The 15,117-nt window shown below is 43.4% G+C and overlaps 1 protein-coding gene across 1 annotated transcript; it reads right to left on the reverse strand.

Moving 5' to 3' along the window:
• Nucleotides 1-8,029: 8,029 nt before the first annotated feature.
• LOC129823761 (trithorax group protein osa-like) lies at nt 8,030-12,908 on the reverse strand. Its single transcript, XM_055882723.1, has 7 exons — nt 12,442-12,908; nt 12,028-12,201; nt 11,787-11,905; nt 11,540-11,705; nt 11,315-11,430; nt 8,206-11,208; nt 8,030-8,116 (listed from the first exon to the last, which is right to left on the reverse strand). Exons 1-6 carry the CDS (start codon nt 12,803-12,805, stop codon nt 8,209-8,211), a joined length of 3,939 nt encoding a protein of 1,312 aa, XP_055738698.1. The 5' UTR covers nt 12,806-12,908; the 3' UTR covers nt 8,030-8,116; nt 8,206-8,208.
• Between the last annotated feature and the right edge of the window lie 2,209 nt (nt 12,909-15,117).

Consider the following 15,117-nt stretch of genomic DNA (forward strand, 5'->3'; position numbering starts at 1 on the left):
CCCCTCTTGTTAGCGGAGAGAACATTTAGCAATTTAAAAGTTAATTTCATGCAATTTTACACAGTTTGCCATGGGGCAGAGAGAACGTTTTGCAGTTTTAAAGCTCATGTCCTGTAATTCTACACAGTTTCCCATTTCTTATGTGTGTTTATACGATACCAGGAGTCAAGGCCCGACTGAGTTCTGCGTGTTGAGTATGGCTGTTCTATGGTACAAAATAATACTGGTACTATACATTTCTAATCAAAATTATAGTATCATAATCAATCCCTGAAAGATCATGTACATCAAAACATAAAAAATATATGGCTAGAAAATATGGACATAACTGTGGACAATTTAGAAAAGGATTATGTGACACCTTTTAATCCAGAAAACACAATTTGGTTTGAAAGGGCTTCATTAACAAGTCTGTGATAGCAACACAGCTTTCATTCAAAATGTTCAATGGTACTTTGCTTGTGTAAACAATGTCTTATGAAACCCCTTTTTCTAATACTCCAATTCAAAGAACTACCCTATTGATTGGTCAAAGAAGGCACATGTGTATTCTGGGTTACTGAGGACCTCTTTACAGTCAGAACCTACATACACACTCAGCGTTGGTGGGCTTTCTTGTTTTCACATATCTATTTTACTGTGCAAAACTATAAGGCCTTCTTGATGATCGAAGACAACATAAATATGCAGACATTCCAGGTAAATTATCAGCATGGAAATATAAAATGACCTGAAAGCATAAAGCACTTGTTTTGACCATTCAGAATACTTGCCAATCCTGGCAAAGAGCAATGATCAAGGTTGAAGATTATCATACCTTTATTTCAACAAGGAACACAGACTGAGAACAAGGTCTCTTTTACAGCTGGGCCCTGCGTATACATGTTTACACATACAGTTTAGGTACAATGATTTAAAAAACTAAACAAGACCAACAAAACGATCACAGATAATACAAAAATGTATATAATTTTTTAACATTTAAATACAACAACAGATTTAATTTACACATAGGTTATTCCCCTAACAGCACAAGAACTTGCATTACCCGAAACAGTTACAAGCAATACAAAAATAAAAATTCTCCAATAAATATTTAAAATTAGCAAGGGGGACAAGAGTCTCAAGTTTAAGTTTAGTCTGCAGGCTATTCCATAGGCAAGGAGCGTAACAGGAAAAGGCAGCCATACCCAACTCTGAGGAAATCGCATTGGCCTCAAGTGTAATCCATGTTGAGACCTGGTTTTAGGAATTCTAATTCTAATGTTGATGAGTGATGATAAATAAGAAGGTAGTTTGTTCAGAAGTGCTTTATAGACAAACACGAGAGCATGTTGTTCTCGTCTCACGGACAGCGAAGTCCAACCCACATTATGATATAAAACACAGTGGTGAGTTCTGTAGCTAGCACCCGTAATAAACCTAAGTGCGCAATGATAAGTAGCATCCAGCGATTTAAGTGTTGATGCCGTAGCATGCATGTAAATAATATCCCCATAATCTATAACAGACATAAAAGTAGCTTGCACAATTTGCCTTCTATTTGTAGAGGACAAGCATGTCCTGTTTCTATAGAGGAAGCCTAGCTTGATTTTTAGCCGTTTACAAAGTTCATTAATATGCATTTTAAAAGACAGTTTATCATCCAACCATATCCATAAGTATTTATATGCAGAGACCTGATTAATTCGAGAACCATCTAAGCTCGTAAGTGCAAGTGTATTTTCAACCAACTTTTTGAACCTATTAAAAATTATAAAATGTGTTTTCTTTGCATTTAAAACAGGTTTCAGCTGTATAAAAGACCCTTGTAATATCTTAAAATCTGTCTCCAATAGTGATGTGCCATTGTTTGCTGTTGCTGTTGGCAACCTGATGTCCATGCCATGTCTGTGGACCCGATGACACCATCATCCTAACAACAACTGGCAGCTGCCTACAGGTAGTCCTAGAGGAACTGAGCAGAACAATCCAGGACTTTATAAGAGTCTTAAAGCTGGGGAAGATACCAGATTGACAAAGTGTATCTCAATGCATGGAAAACAATTTAATATGTAAGAATTTCCAACATATTTTAATTTCACCTATCTAGTCATTTCAGATCAGGGCTAGAGGTGGAACCAGAATGACACTTCACAGTAATATTTTATCTAATAATATACAGTGTGTATCATAAGTATTCAGCCCCCTTTGACATGAAATAGCTGTGCAGCGATGCTCCCTATCCAACCTGACAGAGCTTGCGATGATCTCAAATCAAATCAAATCAAATTTTACTTGTCAAACGCGCCGAATTCAACAGGTTCAGAGGGCAAAGGCTTGAGAAGCACCAAGAGGAATAATACCACTGCATTGCCTTAAATATTGGAACCATTTGAAATCTTCTGACATGTATTATTTATTTTTAGACGCTCTAGATCTCTCTATTCTACTTCTCTTTTGGTGCAGTTTGGCCTGGAGTTGTTTCCGTAGTTGTCTGAATCTGAACAGTGTTTGGTTTGTTGTGTTAGCCTGTTAGAGAACCTGCCCCCTCAAGGTTATATTAATACGGTTATTTAGAATTTCACCTTACAGTGAAATTCTTACTTAAAAGCCCTTAACCAACAATGCCATTTTAAGAAAAAAATATTAAAAAATTAAGGCCAGGTCTCTGACCTCCTCCCTATAGGCTGTCTTGTCGTATTCGTTGATCAAGCCTACCACTGTCGTGTCATCAGCAAACTTAATTATGGTGTTGGAGTTGTGCCTGGCCATGCAGTCATGAGTGAACAGGGAGTACAGGAGGGGACTGAGCACGCATCCCTGAGTGGCTCCAGTGTTGAGGATCAGCGTGGTGGATGTGTTGTTACCTACCCTCACCATCTGGGGGCGGCCCCTCAGGAAGTCCAGGATCCAGTTGCAGAGGGAGGTGTTTAGTCCCAGGGTCCTTAGCTTATTGATGAGCTTTGAGGGCACTATGGTGTTGAACTCTGAGCTGTAGTCAATGAATAGCTTTCTCACATAGGTGTTCCTTTTGTCCAGGTGTGAAAGGGCAGTGTAGAGTGCAATAGAGATGGCATCATCTGCGGATCTGTTGGGGCGGTATGCAAATTGAGTGGGTCTAGGGTTTCTGGGATAATGGTGTTGATGTAAGCCATGACCAGCCTTTCAAAGCACTTCATGGCTACAGACGTGAGTGCTACAGGTCGGTAGTTATTTAGGCAGATTACCTTAGTGTTCTTGGGCACAGAGAGTATGGTGGTCTGCCTGAAACATGTTGCTATTACAGATTCAGATAGGGAGAAGTTGAAAATGTCAGTGAAGACACTTGCCAGTTGGTCAGCGCATACTCGGATTACACGTCCTGGTAGTCTGTCTAGCCCTGTGGCCTTGTGAATGTTGACCTGTTTAAAGTGCTTATACCAGAGTTAAATAAATGTAAAATTATTAGAATTGTTTAACTAAATACTCACATGGGTTACTGTGAGCATGATCACAGTCATCCGGAACAGCTGATTCTCTCATGCATGCTTCAGTGTCACTTGCCTCGAAGCAAGCATAGAAGTAATTTAGCTCGTCTGGTAGTCTTGTGTCACTGGGAAGCTCACAGCTGTGCTTCCCTTTGTACTCTGTAATAGTTTGCGAGCCCTGCCACATCCAACGAGCGTCGGAGCCAGTGTAGTACGATTCAATCTTAGTCCTGTATTGATGCTTTGCCTGTTTGATGGTTCGTCGGAGGGCATAGTGGGATTTCTTATAAGCTTCCGGGTTAGAGTCCCGCACCTTGAAAGCAGCAGCACTACCCTTTATGCTCAGTGCGGATGTTGCCTGTAATCCATGGCTTCTGGTTGGGGTATGTACTGTGGGGACAACGTTATCGATGCACTTATTGATGAAGCCAATGACTGATGTGGTGTACTCTTCAATGCCATCAGAAGAATCCCGGAACATATTCCAGTCTGTGCAAGAAAAACAGTCCTGTAGCTTAGCATCTGCGTCATCTGACTACTTTCTTATTGACCGAGTCACTGGTGCTTCCTGCTTTAGTTTTTGTTTGTAAGCAGGAATCAGGAGGATAAAATTATGGTCAGATTTGCCAAATGGAGGGCGAGGGAGAGCTTTGTACGCATCTCTTTGTGTGGAGTATAGGTGGTCTAGAGTTTTTGGTTGCACATTTAACATGCTGGTAGAAATTAGGTCAAACGGATTTAGGTTTTCCTGCATTAAAGTCCCCGGCCACTAGGAGCGCCGCCTCTGGGTGAGCGTTTTACTGTTTACTTATGGCCGTATACAGCTCAATGAGCATGGTCTTAGTGCCAGCATTGGTTTGTGGTGCCAACATCTGCAGAGAAGAATGGGAGAAACTTCCCAAATACAGGTGTGCCAAGCTTGTAGCATCATACCCAAGAAGACTTGAGGCTGTAATCACTGCCAAAGGCGCTTCAACAAAGTACTGAGTAAAGGGGCTGAATACTTATGTAAATGTGATATTTAAGTTAATATTTAATACATTTGCAAAAATGTCTAAATACCTGTTTTTGCTTTGTTATTATGGGGTATTGTGTGTAGATTGATGAGGGGAAAAAAACAATTTAATCAATTTTAGAATAAGGGTGTAATGTAACAAAATGTGGAAAAAGTCAAGGGGTCTGAATACTTTCTGAATGCAGTGTATATATTAGAATATGAATATCATACAGGGGACTCATAAGCCTATAGGCCTATCCATACAGTGGACTCCTAAGCCTACAGGCCTATCCATACAGTGGACTTGCAAGCCGAAGAACACCATCCCAACCGGGAAGCATGGGGGTGCTTTGCTGCAGGAGGGACTGGTTCACTTCACAAAACAGATGGCATCAAGACGAAGGGAAATTATGTGGATATATTGAAGCAACATCTCAAGACATCAGTCAGGAAGTTAAAGCTTGGTCGCAAATGGGTCTTCCAAATGGACAATGACCCCAAGCATACTTCCAAAGTCGTGGCAAAATGGCTTAAGGACAACAAAGTCAAGGTATTGGAGTTGCCATCACAAAGCCCTGACCTCAAACCTATAGAACATTTGTGGGCAAAACTGAAAAAGCGTGTGCGAGCAAGAAGGCCTACAAACCTCACTCAGTTACACCAGCTCTGTCAGGAGGAATGGGCCAAAATTCACCCAACTTATTGTGGGAAGCTTGTGGAAGGCTACTCAAAACATTTGACCCAAGTTAAACAATTTAAAGGCAATGCTACCAAATACTAATTGAGTGTATGTCAACTTCTGACCCTCTGGGAATGTTATGAAAGCAATATAAGCTGAAATAAATCATTCTCTCTACTATTATTCTGACATTTCACATTCTTAAAATAAAATAGTGATCCTAACTGACCTAAAACAAGGAATTTTAACTGGGATTAAATGTCAGGAATTGTGAAAAAATGTTTAAATGTATTTGGCTAATGTGTATATAAATGTCCGACTTCAACTGTATGTTCAATTGGGTTCAAGTCCAGGCTCTGGCTGGGCCACTCAAGGACATTGAGTCTTGTCCCGAAGCCACTCCTGCGTTGTCTTGGCAGTTTGCTTAGGGTCGTTGTCCTGTTGGAAGGTGAACCTTGAGCGCTCTGGAGCAGTTTTTCATCAAGAATCTCTCAGTACTTTGCTCCATTCATCTTGGCCTCAATCCTGACTAGTCTCCCTGCACCTGAAAAACATCCCCACAGCATGAGGCTGCCATCACCATAGTTCACCGTAGGGATGGTGCCAGGTTTCCTCCAGTTGTGATGATTGGCATTCAGGCCAAAAGATATCAATCTTGTTTTCATCAGACCAGAGAATCTTGTTTCTCATGTTCTGAGAGTCCTTTAGGTGCCTTTTGGGCCTTGGTCACCTCCCTGATCGAGGCCCTTCTCCACCGATTGATCAGTTTGTCCGGGCAGCCAGCTCTAGGAAGAGTCTTGGTGGTTCCAAACTTCTTCCATTTAAAAATGGAGGCCACTGTGTTCTTGGGGACCTTCAATGCTGCAGAAATGTTTTGGTACCCTTCCTCAGATCTGTGCCTCGACACAATCCTCTCTCGGAGCTCTACGGACAATTCCTTCAACCTCATGGCTTGGTTTTTGCTCTGACATGCACTGTCAACTTTGGGACCTTATATAGACAGGTGTGTGCCTTTTGAAATTATGTCTAATCAATTGAATTTACCACAGATGGACTCCAATCAAGTTGTAGAAACATCTCAAGGATGATCAATGGAAACAGGATGCACCTGAGCTCAATTTTGTGTCTCATAGCAAAGGGTCTGAATACTGTTTTTTTTTTGCAAACATTTCTAAGAACCTTTTTTTCATTTTGTCATTATGGGGTATTGTGAGCAGATTGCTGAGGAAATGTTATTTTATCAATTTTAGAATAAGGTAACAAAATGTGGAAAAAGTCAAGGGGTCTGCATACTTTCCAAAGGCACTAAGTATCAAGGTCTAAATCATTTAAAATTCCTTATATTATGCTAGCCAGACAGCACCATCCTTTTTAAATTTACGGGTAGATAGTGACACTCAGACATACTTTGCAAACGAAGCATTTGTGTTTAATGAATCCGCCTGATCAGGTAGTAGGGATGACCAGGGATGTTCTATTGATAAGTTTGTGAATTGGACCATTTCTGTCGTGCTAAGCATTCAAAATGTAACGAGTACTTGTCAGGGAAACAGTATGGACTAAGTACATTATTTCCTTTAGGAATGTGAAGTAAAAAATACAAATAGTAAAGTACCAATACCCCCAAAAAATACTTAAGTACTTTACACCACTGTAATTGTATATGTATTTATGTAAAAAGAAAATAGGGATCACAACGGAAATAAGTCCGACTTCAATCCAAACTGCACCGGCCAATTGATGAATGGACAGAGACATGTTACAAGACATTAAAAAGTTATGACATTTGGAGATTGCCAAGACTTCAATTCTGGGTAAGCATACAAGGTAGGGTGTGATGTATTTTGTTTGTAGAGATCGAGTGTTTTGATATAACATGGTTTGGGATTTAAGTGCTCAATGTCAATATGCTTTGTTAATTGGTTGTGTGGTCATTGGCACAGAAACCTGTGTTCAGCAAACGACTGTCATGCATGCATTCTACATAAGTGTGGTGTCAGGAATCGAACCCACTGTCCCAGCAACACCATGCTCTACTAGCTGAGGGGACCACAGTTATGCCCATTAGACACCATCTAACCAACCCACTACTAATAGTAAGTTGCTTTGGATAGACTCAAGACATGCTGCCTCTTTTAGGATGGTACATTCTAGCACTGTTGAAGCAAAGGTGGTAGACAACCAGGCCAACAGTATTTGTTGGCTGATGTCTTACTGTGACCCAATATTGAACAAGCCACAACATCCCCATACAACTCCTAACCAGTTGTGTGAACTCCCAAACTAATTCAATTGTTGCACATCAAACAAAAAAATCCTCAGCATTTCTTAAGACTGCAGAAAAGCTTTATAGTTCACTCTAGACATGCGCAAATGAGTGATGCATGAGGATAATGGGTGACAATGTCCTGCCACCAAATGCATGTGCAGTCTGAGTGGGATTCTAGCAAAATGCAGTAGACTTCAAAGCGGCAGGATAGAAATTGATGCACTGTGAGTAATGATCACATTCAATAGCAAATTATTTATTTTAGACTCCGTTGAGATCAGTGGCCAATACAACTATAGCATGCAACCACTAACCCCATTCGCATGAAAAGCTGAACTATTTTTCAATATGACCACTAGATGGGAGGCTTACACCATATTTGAGTGTTAGAATACTGCCAGCGTTTCAGCAATGATCTGAAATAGCTCCAGAAGCTATGGTCTGAAATTATTAATTTAAGTTTGTATGTGGGTGACATTGACTGGGAAAAGTACACAGAAAAGTCAGTGGTGTATGTGGAAATTGTGCCTTCTGGTTTACAGTACAAGTGTTAATCACACCTGGCTAAAACATTTCTTAAAACCTAAATTTCTTAACATGCAGTTAAGGGAAAAAAATTAACAATGTTGCGCAATTGTCAGTTAATTACTTTATTGGGAAAACATGACTGCTTCTGGTGGGCATCAGCACCATTAACTGAAGGATGCATGACCCTTCGCATCCTGAAAAAGACAGATGCATATTGAGTCCACTGTTCAATTAAAGACTTAAAATGTTTAGGCAACTATGGAGGAAGGTCAAAATGACTTACCATTTAGATAGCAGCATGGTAAGAACCTCCTGCGGACTGGGCCGGGTAAGAACCTCCTGCGGACTGGGCCGGGTAAGAACCTCCTGCGGACTGGGCCGGGTAAGAACCTCCTGCGGACTGGGCCGGGTAAGAACCTCCTGCGGACTGGGCCGGGTAAGAACCTCCTGCGGACTGGGCCGGGTAAGAACCTCCTGCGGACTGGGCCGGGTAAGAACCTCCTGCGGACTGGGCCGGGTAAGAACCTCCTGCGGACTGGGCCGGGTAAGAACCTCCTGCGGACTGGGCCGGGTAAGAACCTCCTGCGGACTGGGCCGGGTAAGAACCTCCTGCGGACTGGGCCGGGTAAGAACCTCCTGCGGACTGGGCCGGGTAAGAACCTCCTGCGGACTGGGCCGGGTAAGAACCTCCTGCGGACTGGGCCGGGTAAGAACCTCCTGCGGACTGGGCCGGGTAAGAACCTCCTGCGGACTGGGCCGGGTAAGAACCTCCTGCGGACTGGGCCGGGTAAGAACCTCCTGCGGACTGGGCCGGGTAAGAAACATGGAACCCTTCGTTAGACCCTAGTGGCACAATGGGCTTCCAATAGTGTTCGAAGGACTCTGGGAATTCAGGTCTAGAGGGTTTACCAGAAGGCTTGGCTGCAGGTTTTTGGGGGTAGGATGGTTTAGAACCAGCATAATATATTGGCAATGAGCCGTAATGGGTAAGCATTTGTTGGCCTGAAGGATTTTGTTGCTGAAGGCTAGAGATACCCTCTGAATTACTGGGAAGGGAGCCACCCAGTTCCTTGACTGGTCTTGGAGGCTGAGGCGTTCCATGTGGATGCTCTTGAGGACTCTGTTGTTCAAGTGTGCTATGCATCTGCATTGCAGATTCAGACAGTTGAATGTGGTGGTCTGGTTGCATCAGAGGCTTGGATGCGTAGAACATGTCAGGGTCATACCACATTGGAGGTCTGAAAGGATAATGTGGCCACTTTGAAGGTTGGGGTTTTAAGGGCTTGTTGAGGTCACTAGACAGCGATTGAGGTTCAGATGGTTTACTTGGATCACTGGCAGGTCGCTCATGTTCCAAGGGCTTTTTAGAATAAACAGGTGCTTGGCCATGTGGCTGTACTGGACCTTGTGGGTTGTATGGCAGAGGATATGCATGCATAAGCTGTTGTGGGTTATGGGGCAGAATTGGTTTTTGCTGTGCCGTAGGTTTTTTGGAGTCACTGGCAGGTGCTTCAAAATATGGGCGCATTGGCTGCTGTGGGTTGTAGGGCTGAGAATGTGATTCCTTTGGACGTTGGGGTTCTGAGGGCTGGTTGGCATCACTAGGTGCTTGGGCATACGAAGCCAAGGAGGCTGAAAATCTCATTCCATGCTGACTCCAGTAGTCATGGAAACCAGTCAAGGACGTTTTAGTGGGGGCAACCGTCTGAGCCGTTACAGGTTGTTGGGTTGTAGTGGCTTGGCTAGGTTCAGAAACTGAAGCATAATTGAACAGGTCAGATGTATGTTTGAAAGGGTAAGCGGGAATGATTACACCATCCTTTGATGTTACAGGGCCAAAATGGTTGTGGTGGTGTTGATGGAAAGATATGGGCATGGGGCAGCAGGTCAAGAAACCAGTAGGGCAGACTGCAGGACAATACCCAGGATGTGGTGGATAAGAGTCAACTGGCTGAGGGGAACTAGGAGCCACAGTTGGAGGTGCTTTAGTATTTCTTTGATGACTAGGTTGTTGAGGAGCAGGTATCCATGTATGAACAACAAGTTGAGTTTGTTCTAATGTTTCAGTTGCAGGCCTAAGTGGGATTGTATTGGGCTTAGCTGGCTCAGGGTAGAACTGTTGGTAGTGATGTGGGTAGTAGGGATGCAGTGGAGCTGTTGGCTTTTCAGTAGCAGGGGGAAGCATGGAAGGTTTAGGCTTTGGAGTCACAGGATGTGTCACAGGCTTGGCTGGTTGACGGTCAAAGGAATCCCAAGGAATTTGGGAGTCTTTAGGGGGAGAGACAGTTACAGGCTTACGATGTGGAGGATAGTGAGGATGTGGGTAGTAAGGATGCTTCACATGGCCTTGAGGAGCGTTGGTAGCAGGAGTAGACACTTGAGGGGGAGGAGTTACAGGCTTAGCAGGCAGAGGGTAGAATGAGAAGTAATACTGAGGGTTCCCAGGAGGCAGAGTATCAGGTTTCAGGTAGTAAGGATGTAGTGGAGCTGTTGGCTTTTCAGTAGCAGGGGAAAGCATGGCAGGTGTAGGCTTTGGAGTCACAGGATGCGTAGCAGGCTTGGGATTCCTTTGACCGTCAACCAGCCAAGGAATTTGGGAGTCTTTAGGGGGAGAGCCAGTTACAGGCTTGGGATGTCGATAGTCATGATGTTGTACATGGCCCTGAGGAACTTTGGCAGCAGGGGGAGGAGTTGCAGGCAGAGGGTGGAATGAAAAGTAATACTGAGGGTTCACAGGAGGATGCGTAGCAGGTTCTGTGTAGTAAGGATGCAGTGGAGATGTTGGCTTTTCACTAACAGGCTTTTGAGTCATAGGAGGATGAGTAACAGGCTTGGCTGGCTGAGGATCATAAGGATATGGGTAGTAAGGATAGTACACCTTGCCATTTGGAGCTTCTGTTGCAGGGGGAGGTGTGGCAGGCGTATGAGTAACTGACTCAGCTGGCTGAGGGTAGAAGGACTCTGAATACCAGTGAGGCTGGGGGTCTTTAGGTGGAGCGCTACTTACAGGCTTGGCTGGCAGAGGGTAGAAGGAAAAGTAATACTGAGGGTTCCCAGGAGGTGGAGTAGCAGGCTTTGTGAAGTAAGGATGCAGCGGCGCCTGGGGTTTAGAGGGTGGAGTAGGCCGAGGAGGAAACATTGGACTTGGTTGAAGCGCAATGGTGGGAGGAAGAGGAAACAAAGGGTTTTGGGGGTAATTGGGGCGAGGGATAGACTGGTCAACAGAACTAGGACAGGACACTTTAACCTCCCCCTCTCCAGCAAGTTCAAGGGTGAACATCCCATCCTGCAATAAAGAGATTAACATTTGAGTCAAATCATTGATTCCCATCCATGTCTTTCAAAACCAGCAAGGGCAATATTAACACAACTGACAATTCAGAGAGCCATACCTTAGTTTCCACACAGGGCTCATAATGAGCAGAAATGGTCACATATTCTAGATGAGGTACCACACTGTAGCCACAATGGGGCGAAACTTCCATCAATGGCTGCCAGTGTCCTTTGACTGGAAGAGAGTAATGGAGTAGAACTTAGAGCATACAGTTACAAATATACTTATCTAACTTGCGTTTGTGTTCCTCTTGAGAATGCACAAGGATTGAGACTTAACTTACACTTGACCCTGAGATCCTTGGCAGAGGTGCCCCCCTCCATTTTCACCACCATGCCCTCAGGGTAGCAGGAAACAGTAGGAGGGTTGGGTTTAGAGGACTTTTTGGCAGGGCAGGACATTTTAATTGGCAACCCCCACCAACGCAAAGGCAGAACATAATTACCATCCTGCAAGATTAAATATAAAGTTACTCATCTTGGAAAGTGTTAATTCACAATAAAATAGGAACAATTTCATATACTTCATACCTCGAGTGTGACATAACAGCCATTATAGATTGCTATGAAAATCCAATCCTGGCGAGTGGCTCTGATGGAATGACCACAGCTTGTGGGCAACTGTGACAGAGGCAGGGGAGACTGATTTCCTGCAAGACATTGTAACAGCAAGATAAATTATATTTGTTAACCAGTAACAAAACAAATGACAACTTGTACAGCTTTCAAATGACTCATAATCAAATACCAGGATAAAGAGCTGGATACTTACCTCGGTCCACAAAAAAGAGAGACCCTGGTGTAGAGCCTGTGTCATGGACCTTTAGTTTCATGGAGTCCCCAACACATTCAACACTTGGTTCCATCCGCAAAAGACTTTCCACCACTGGACTACTTGGGCTAGCTGTGCCATAAACATGTCCTCCCAGCTGCTTAGATTCCCAACCTTTAAAGTGGAAGACAACTTATGTATTTAACTAAACCAATGGTAGTCTATTCTTAAACCTAGGTTGTAGGACAATGCTACTAAAGCCATTCACAGGACTAAGAGTCCCTAACAGCATTGTTTGGACCAAAAACTTCCATTTACACTGGAAGGTGCAACTAATTGTTGTTAAGTCAAAAGCATTCCTAAAATTAGAAACAAAATGAACATAATAAAAAGCAAGTTAGAGATCATACATACCCATGTCAGACTGGTAGTCAGCATCATCCAGTGAACCATTGGAGGATCTGACTTTGGAGACAGTATGTTCATCAGTAGAAAAACTCTCATTTCTTGGTTTGACATTACGTCCAAGTATAAGCCTTCCAAATCGCACAGCACCTGTAGACTGCACCTCTTTACCATTGTTAAGATCCCCCTTCAAATGGGGTCCCAGGACAATAGAGGATTTTGACGATCTTGTTTGTGTTAATGCAGTGCACTGACCAAAGGAGTTCAATACTACCACAACTAGCCCTAAACATATTAAAGAGAGACGCTCCTCTTTTGCCTTCCATGCCATCGGACTAAAATCGCGTTTCACAAACACATCAGACCACCACATCAGTGTGCTGAAAGAGTTTCCTTCACTCACTGTCGCCAGAGGCTGAATATGATTACCGACCAATTAGACTTCAGACCTCCCACTCACAGGTGTCTCTAATCAAATGACCAACGTCACCTTCAGGAGGGTGCGACATTCAGAACGATGCAGACAGAAATGTCTTGTTCTGAGCTGACATGGTTCCCTATTCTACATGAGAGGCATATGTCTATTCTACATTACAGCCTACATTGCTATCTGAACATTGCGTCCAAGTTGAACGCAACTGTGATGATATGCAGCTGTTATCAATTAATGGTATTTGGTTGATTGACATGTACGCTTAGAATATGTTCCATCTATAACCAGGTTTCCAACCACAGGGTGTTGGTTGCACCTTAATTGGGGAGAACGGGCTCATGGTATCAGTGGAATGGTATTAAATAAATCAAACACATGGTTTCTATGTGTTTGATGCCATACAATTTGCACCGTTCTGGCCATTATTATGAGCGGTTCTCCCCTCGGCAGCCTCCTGGGTTTCCAGCCAACCTTTTTATGCGAGTAAAGTACATGTCGGATAAAAAATGTCACTACACACATATGGAAAAATAATATATTGACATATATTTTAACCTGTATGTACATGTGTTTACATATATGTAAATTACAGATATCTAAATAGCAGATGAGGCTGGTGAGCGAGCTATAGGAGGACAGGCTCATTGCAATAACTGGAATGCAATTCATGGAAAGGTATCAAACACATCACACATATGGAAACCACACATTTGACTCAGTTCCATTAATTTCATTCCAACCATTACTTTGAGCCTGTCCTCCTATAAGTCCTCCGACTAGCCTCCACTGCTAAATCTATGTTTAAGCCTTATATGTACACAAAAATATATGGACATATAACAAAATCTGCTGTTTTCATATATTTCTACATATATGTTTATATATTTAAATATATGGTGTGGAAATACATTTTGATAGCATTCTATGGTAGCTAGTAAAATATATCCCAAAGTGTTGGTCCCATGTTTCATGAGCTGAAATAAAAGATCCCAGACATGTTCCACATGCACAAAAAGCTTATTTCTCTAAAATGTTGTGCACAAATTTATTACATCCCTTTTAGTGAGCATTTCTCCTTTGCCAAGATAATCCATCCACCTGACAGGTGGCATATCAAGAAACTGATTAAACAGCATGATCATTACACTTAAAAAAATATTTGTATTTACATTTTTTACCTTTACTTAACTAGTCAAGTCAGTTAAGAACAAATTCTTATTTACAATGACGACCTACACCGGCCAAACCCTAACCAGGACGACGCTGGGCCAATTGTGCGCCGCCCTATGGGACTTCCGATCACGGCTGGTTGTGATACAGACCGGGATCGAAACAGGGTCTGTAGTGACGCATCTAGCACTGTGATGCAGTACCTTAGACTGCTGCGCCACTCAGGAGCCCCTTACACAGGTGCTCCTTGTGCTGGGGACAATAAAAGGCCACTCTAAAATGTTCCGTTTTGTCACACAGAACAATGTCACAGATGTCTCAAGTTATGAGGGAGTGTGCCATTGGTATGCTAACTGTAGGAAAGTACACCAGAGCTGTTGCCAGATAATTGAATGTTCATTTCTCTACCATAAGCTGCCTCCAACGTGGTTTTAGACAATTTGGCAGTACGTCCAACCGGCCTCACAACTGCAGACCACATGTAACCACGCCAGCCCAGGACCTCAACATCCGGCTTCTTCACCTGCGGAATTATCTGAGGCCAGCCACCCGGACAGCTGATGAAACTGTGGGTTTGCACAGACGAAGAGTTTCTGCACAAACTGTCAGAACCGTCTCAGGGAAGCGTCCACACCAGCGTCTTAACCTGACTGCAGTTCGGCGTCGTGACCGACTTCAGTGGGCAAATGCTCACCTTCAATGGCCACTAACAAGCTGGAGACGTGTGTTCTTCAGAGGAATCTTGGTTTCAAATGTACCAGAAAGATGGCGGACAGCGTGTATGGCATTGTGTGGGTGAGCAGTTTGCGGATGTCACAGAATGCCCCATGTTGGCAGTGGGGTTATGGCATGGGCAGACATAAACTACAGACAACGAACACAATTGCATTTTATCGATGGCAATTTGAATGCACAAAGGTACCGTGACCAGATCCCATTGTCTTTCCATTCATCCACCCACCATCCCCTCATGTTTTAGCATGATGATGCACGGCCCCATGTCACAAAGATCTGTACACAATTCCTGGAAGCTGAAAATGTCCCAGTTCTTCCATGGCCTGCATACTCACCAGACATGTCAC

Source organism: Salvelinus fontinalis, chromosome 26, assembly GCF_029448725.1.
Source record: "Salvelinus fontinalis isolate EN_2023a chromosome 26, ASM2944872v1, whole genome shotgun sequence".
Classification (NCBI taxonomy): Eukaryota; Metazoa; Chordata; class Actinopteri; order Salmoniformes; family Salmonidae; genus Salvelinus; species Salvelinus fontinalis.

Bases quoted from the DNA above. Each gene is read 5' to 3' on its own strand.
- LOC129823761 (XM_055882723.1), bottom strand. From the start codon at position 12,805: ATGTGGTGGTCTGATGTGTTTGTGAAACGCGATTTTAGTCCGATGGCA. The intron at 12,202-12,441 runs GTATGTATGATC...TCCACTTTAAAG, and splicing joins TGACTACCAGTCTGACATGG to GTTGGGAATCTAAGCAGCTG. The intron at 11,431-11,539 runs GTAAGTTAAGTC...ACTCTCTTCCAG, and splicing joins CAAGGATCTCAGGGTCAAGT to TCAAAGGACACTGGCAGCCA.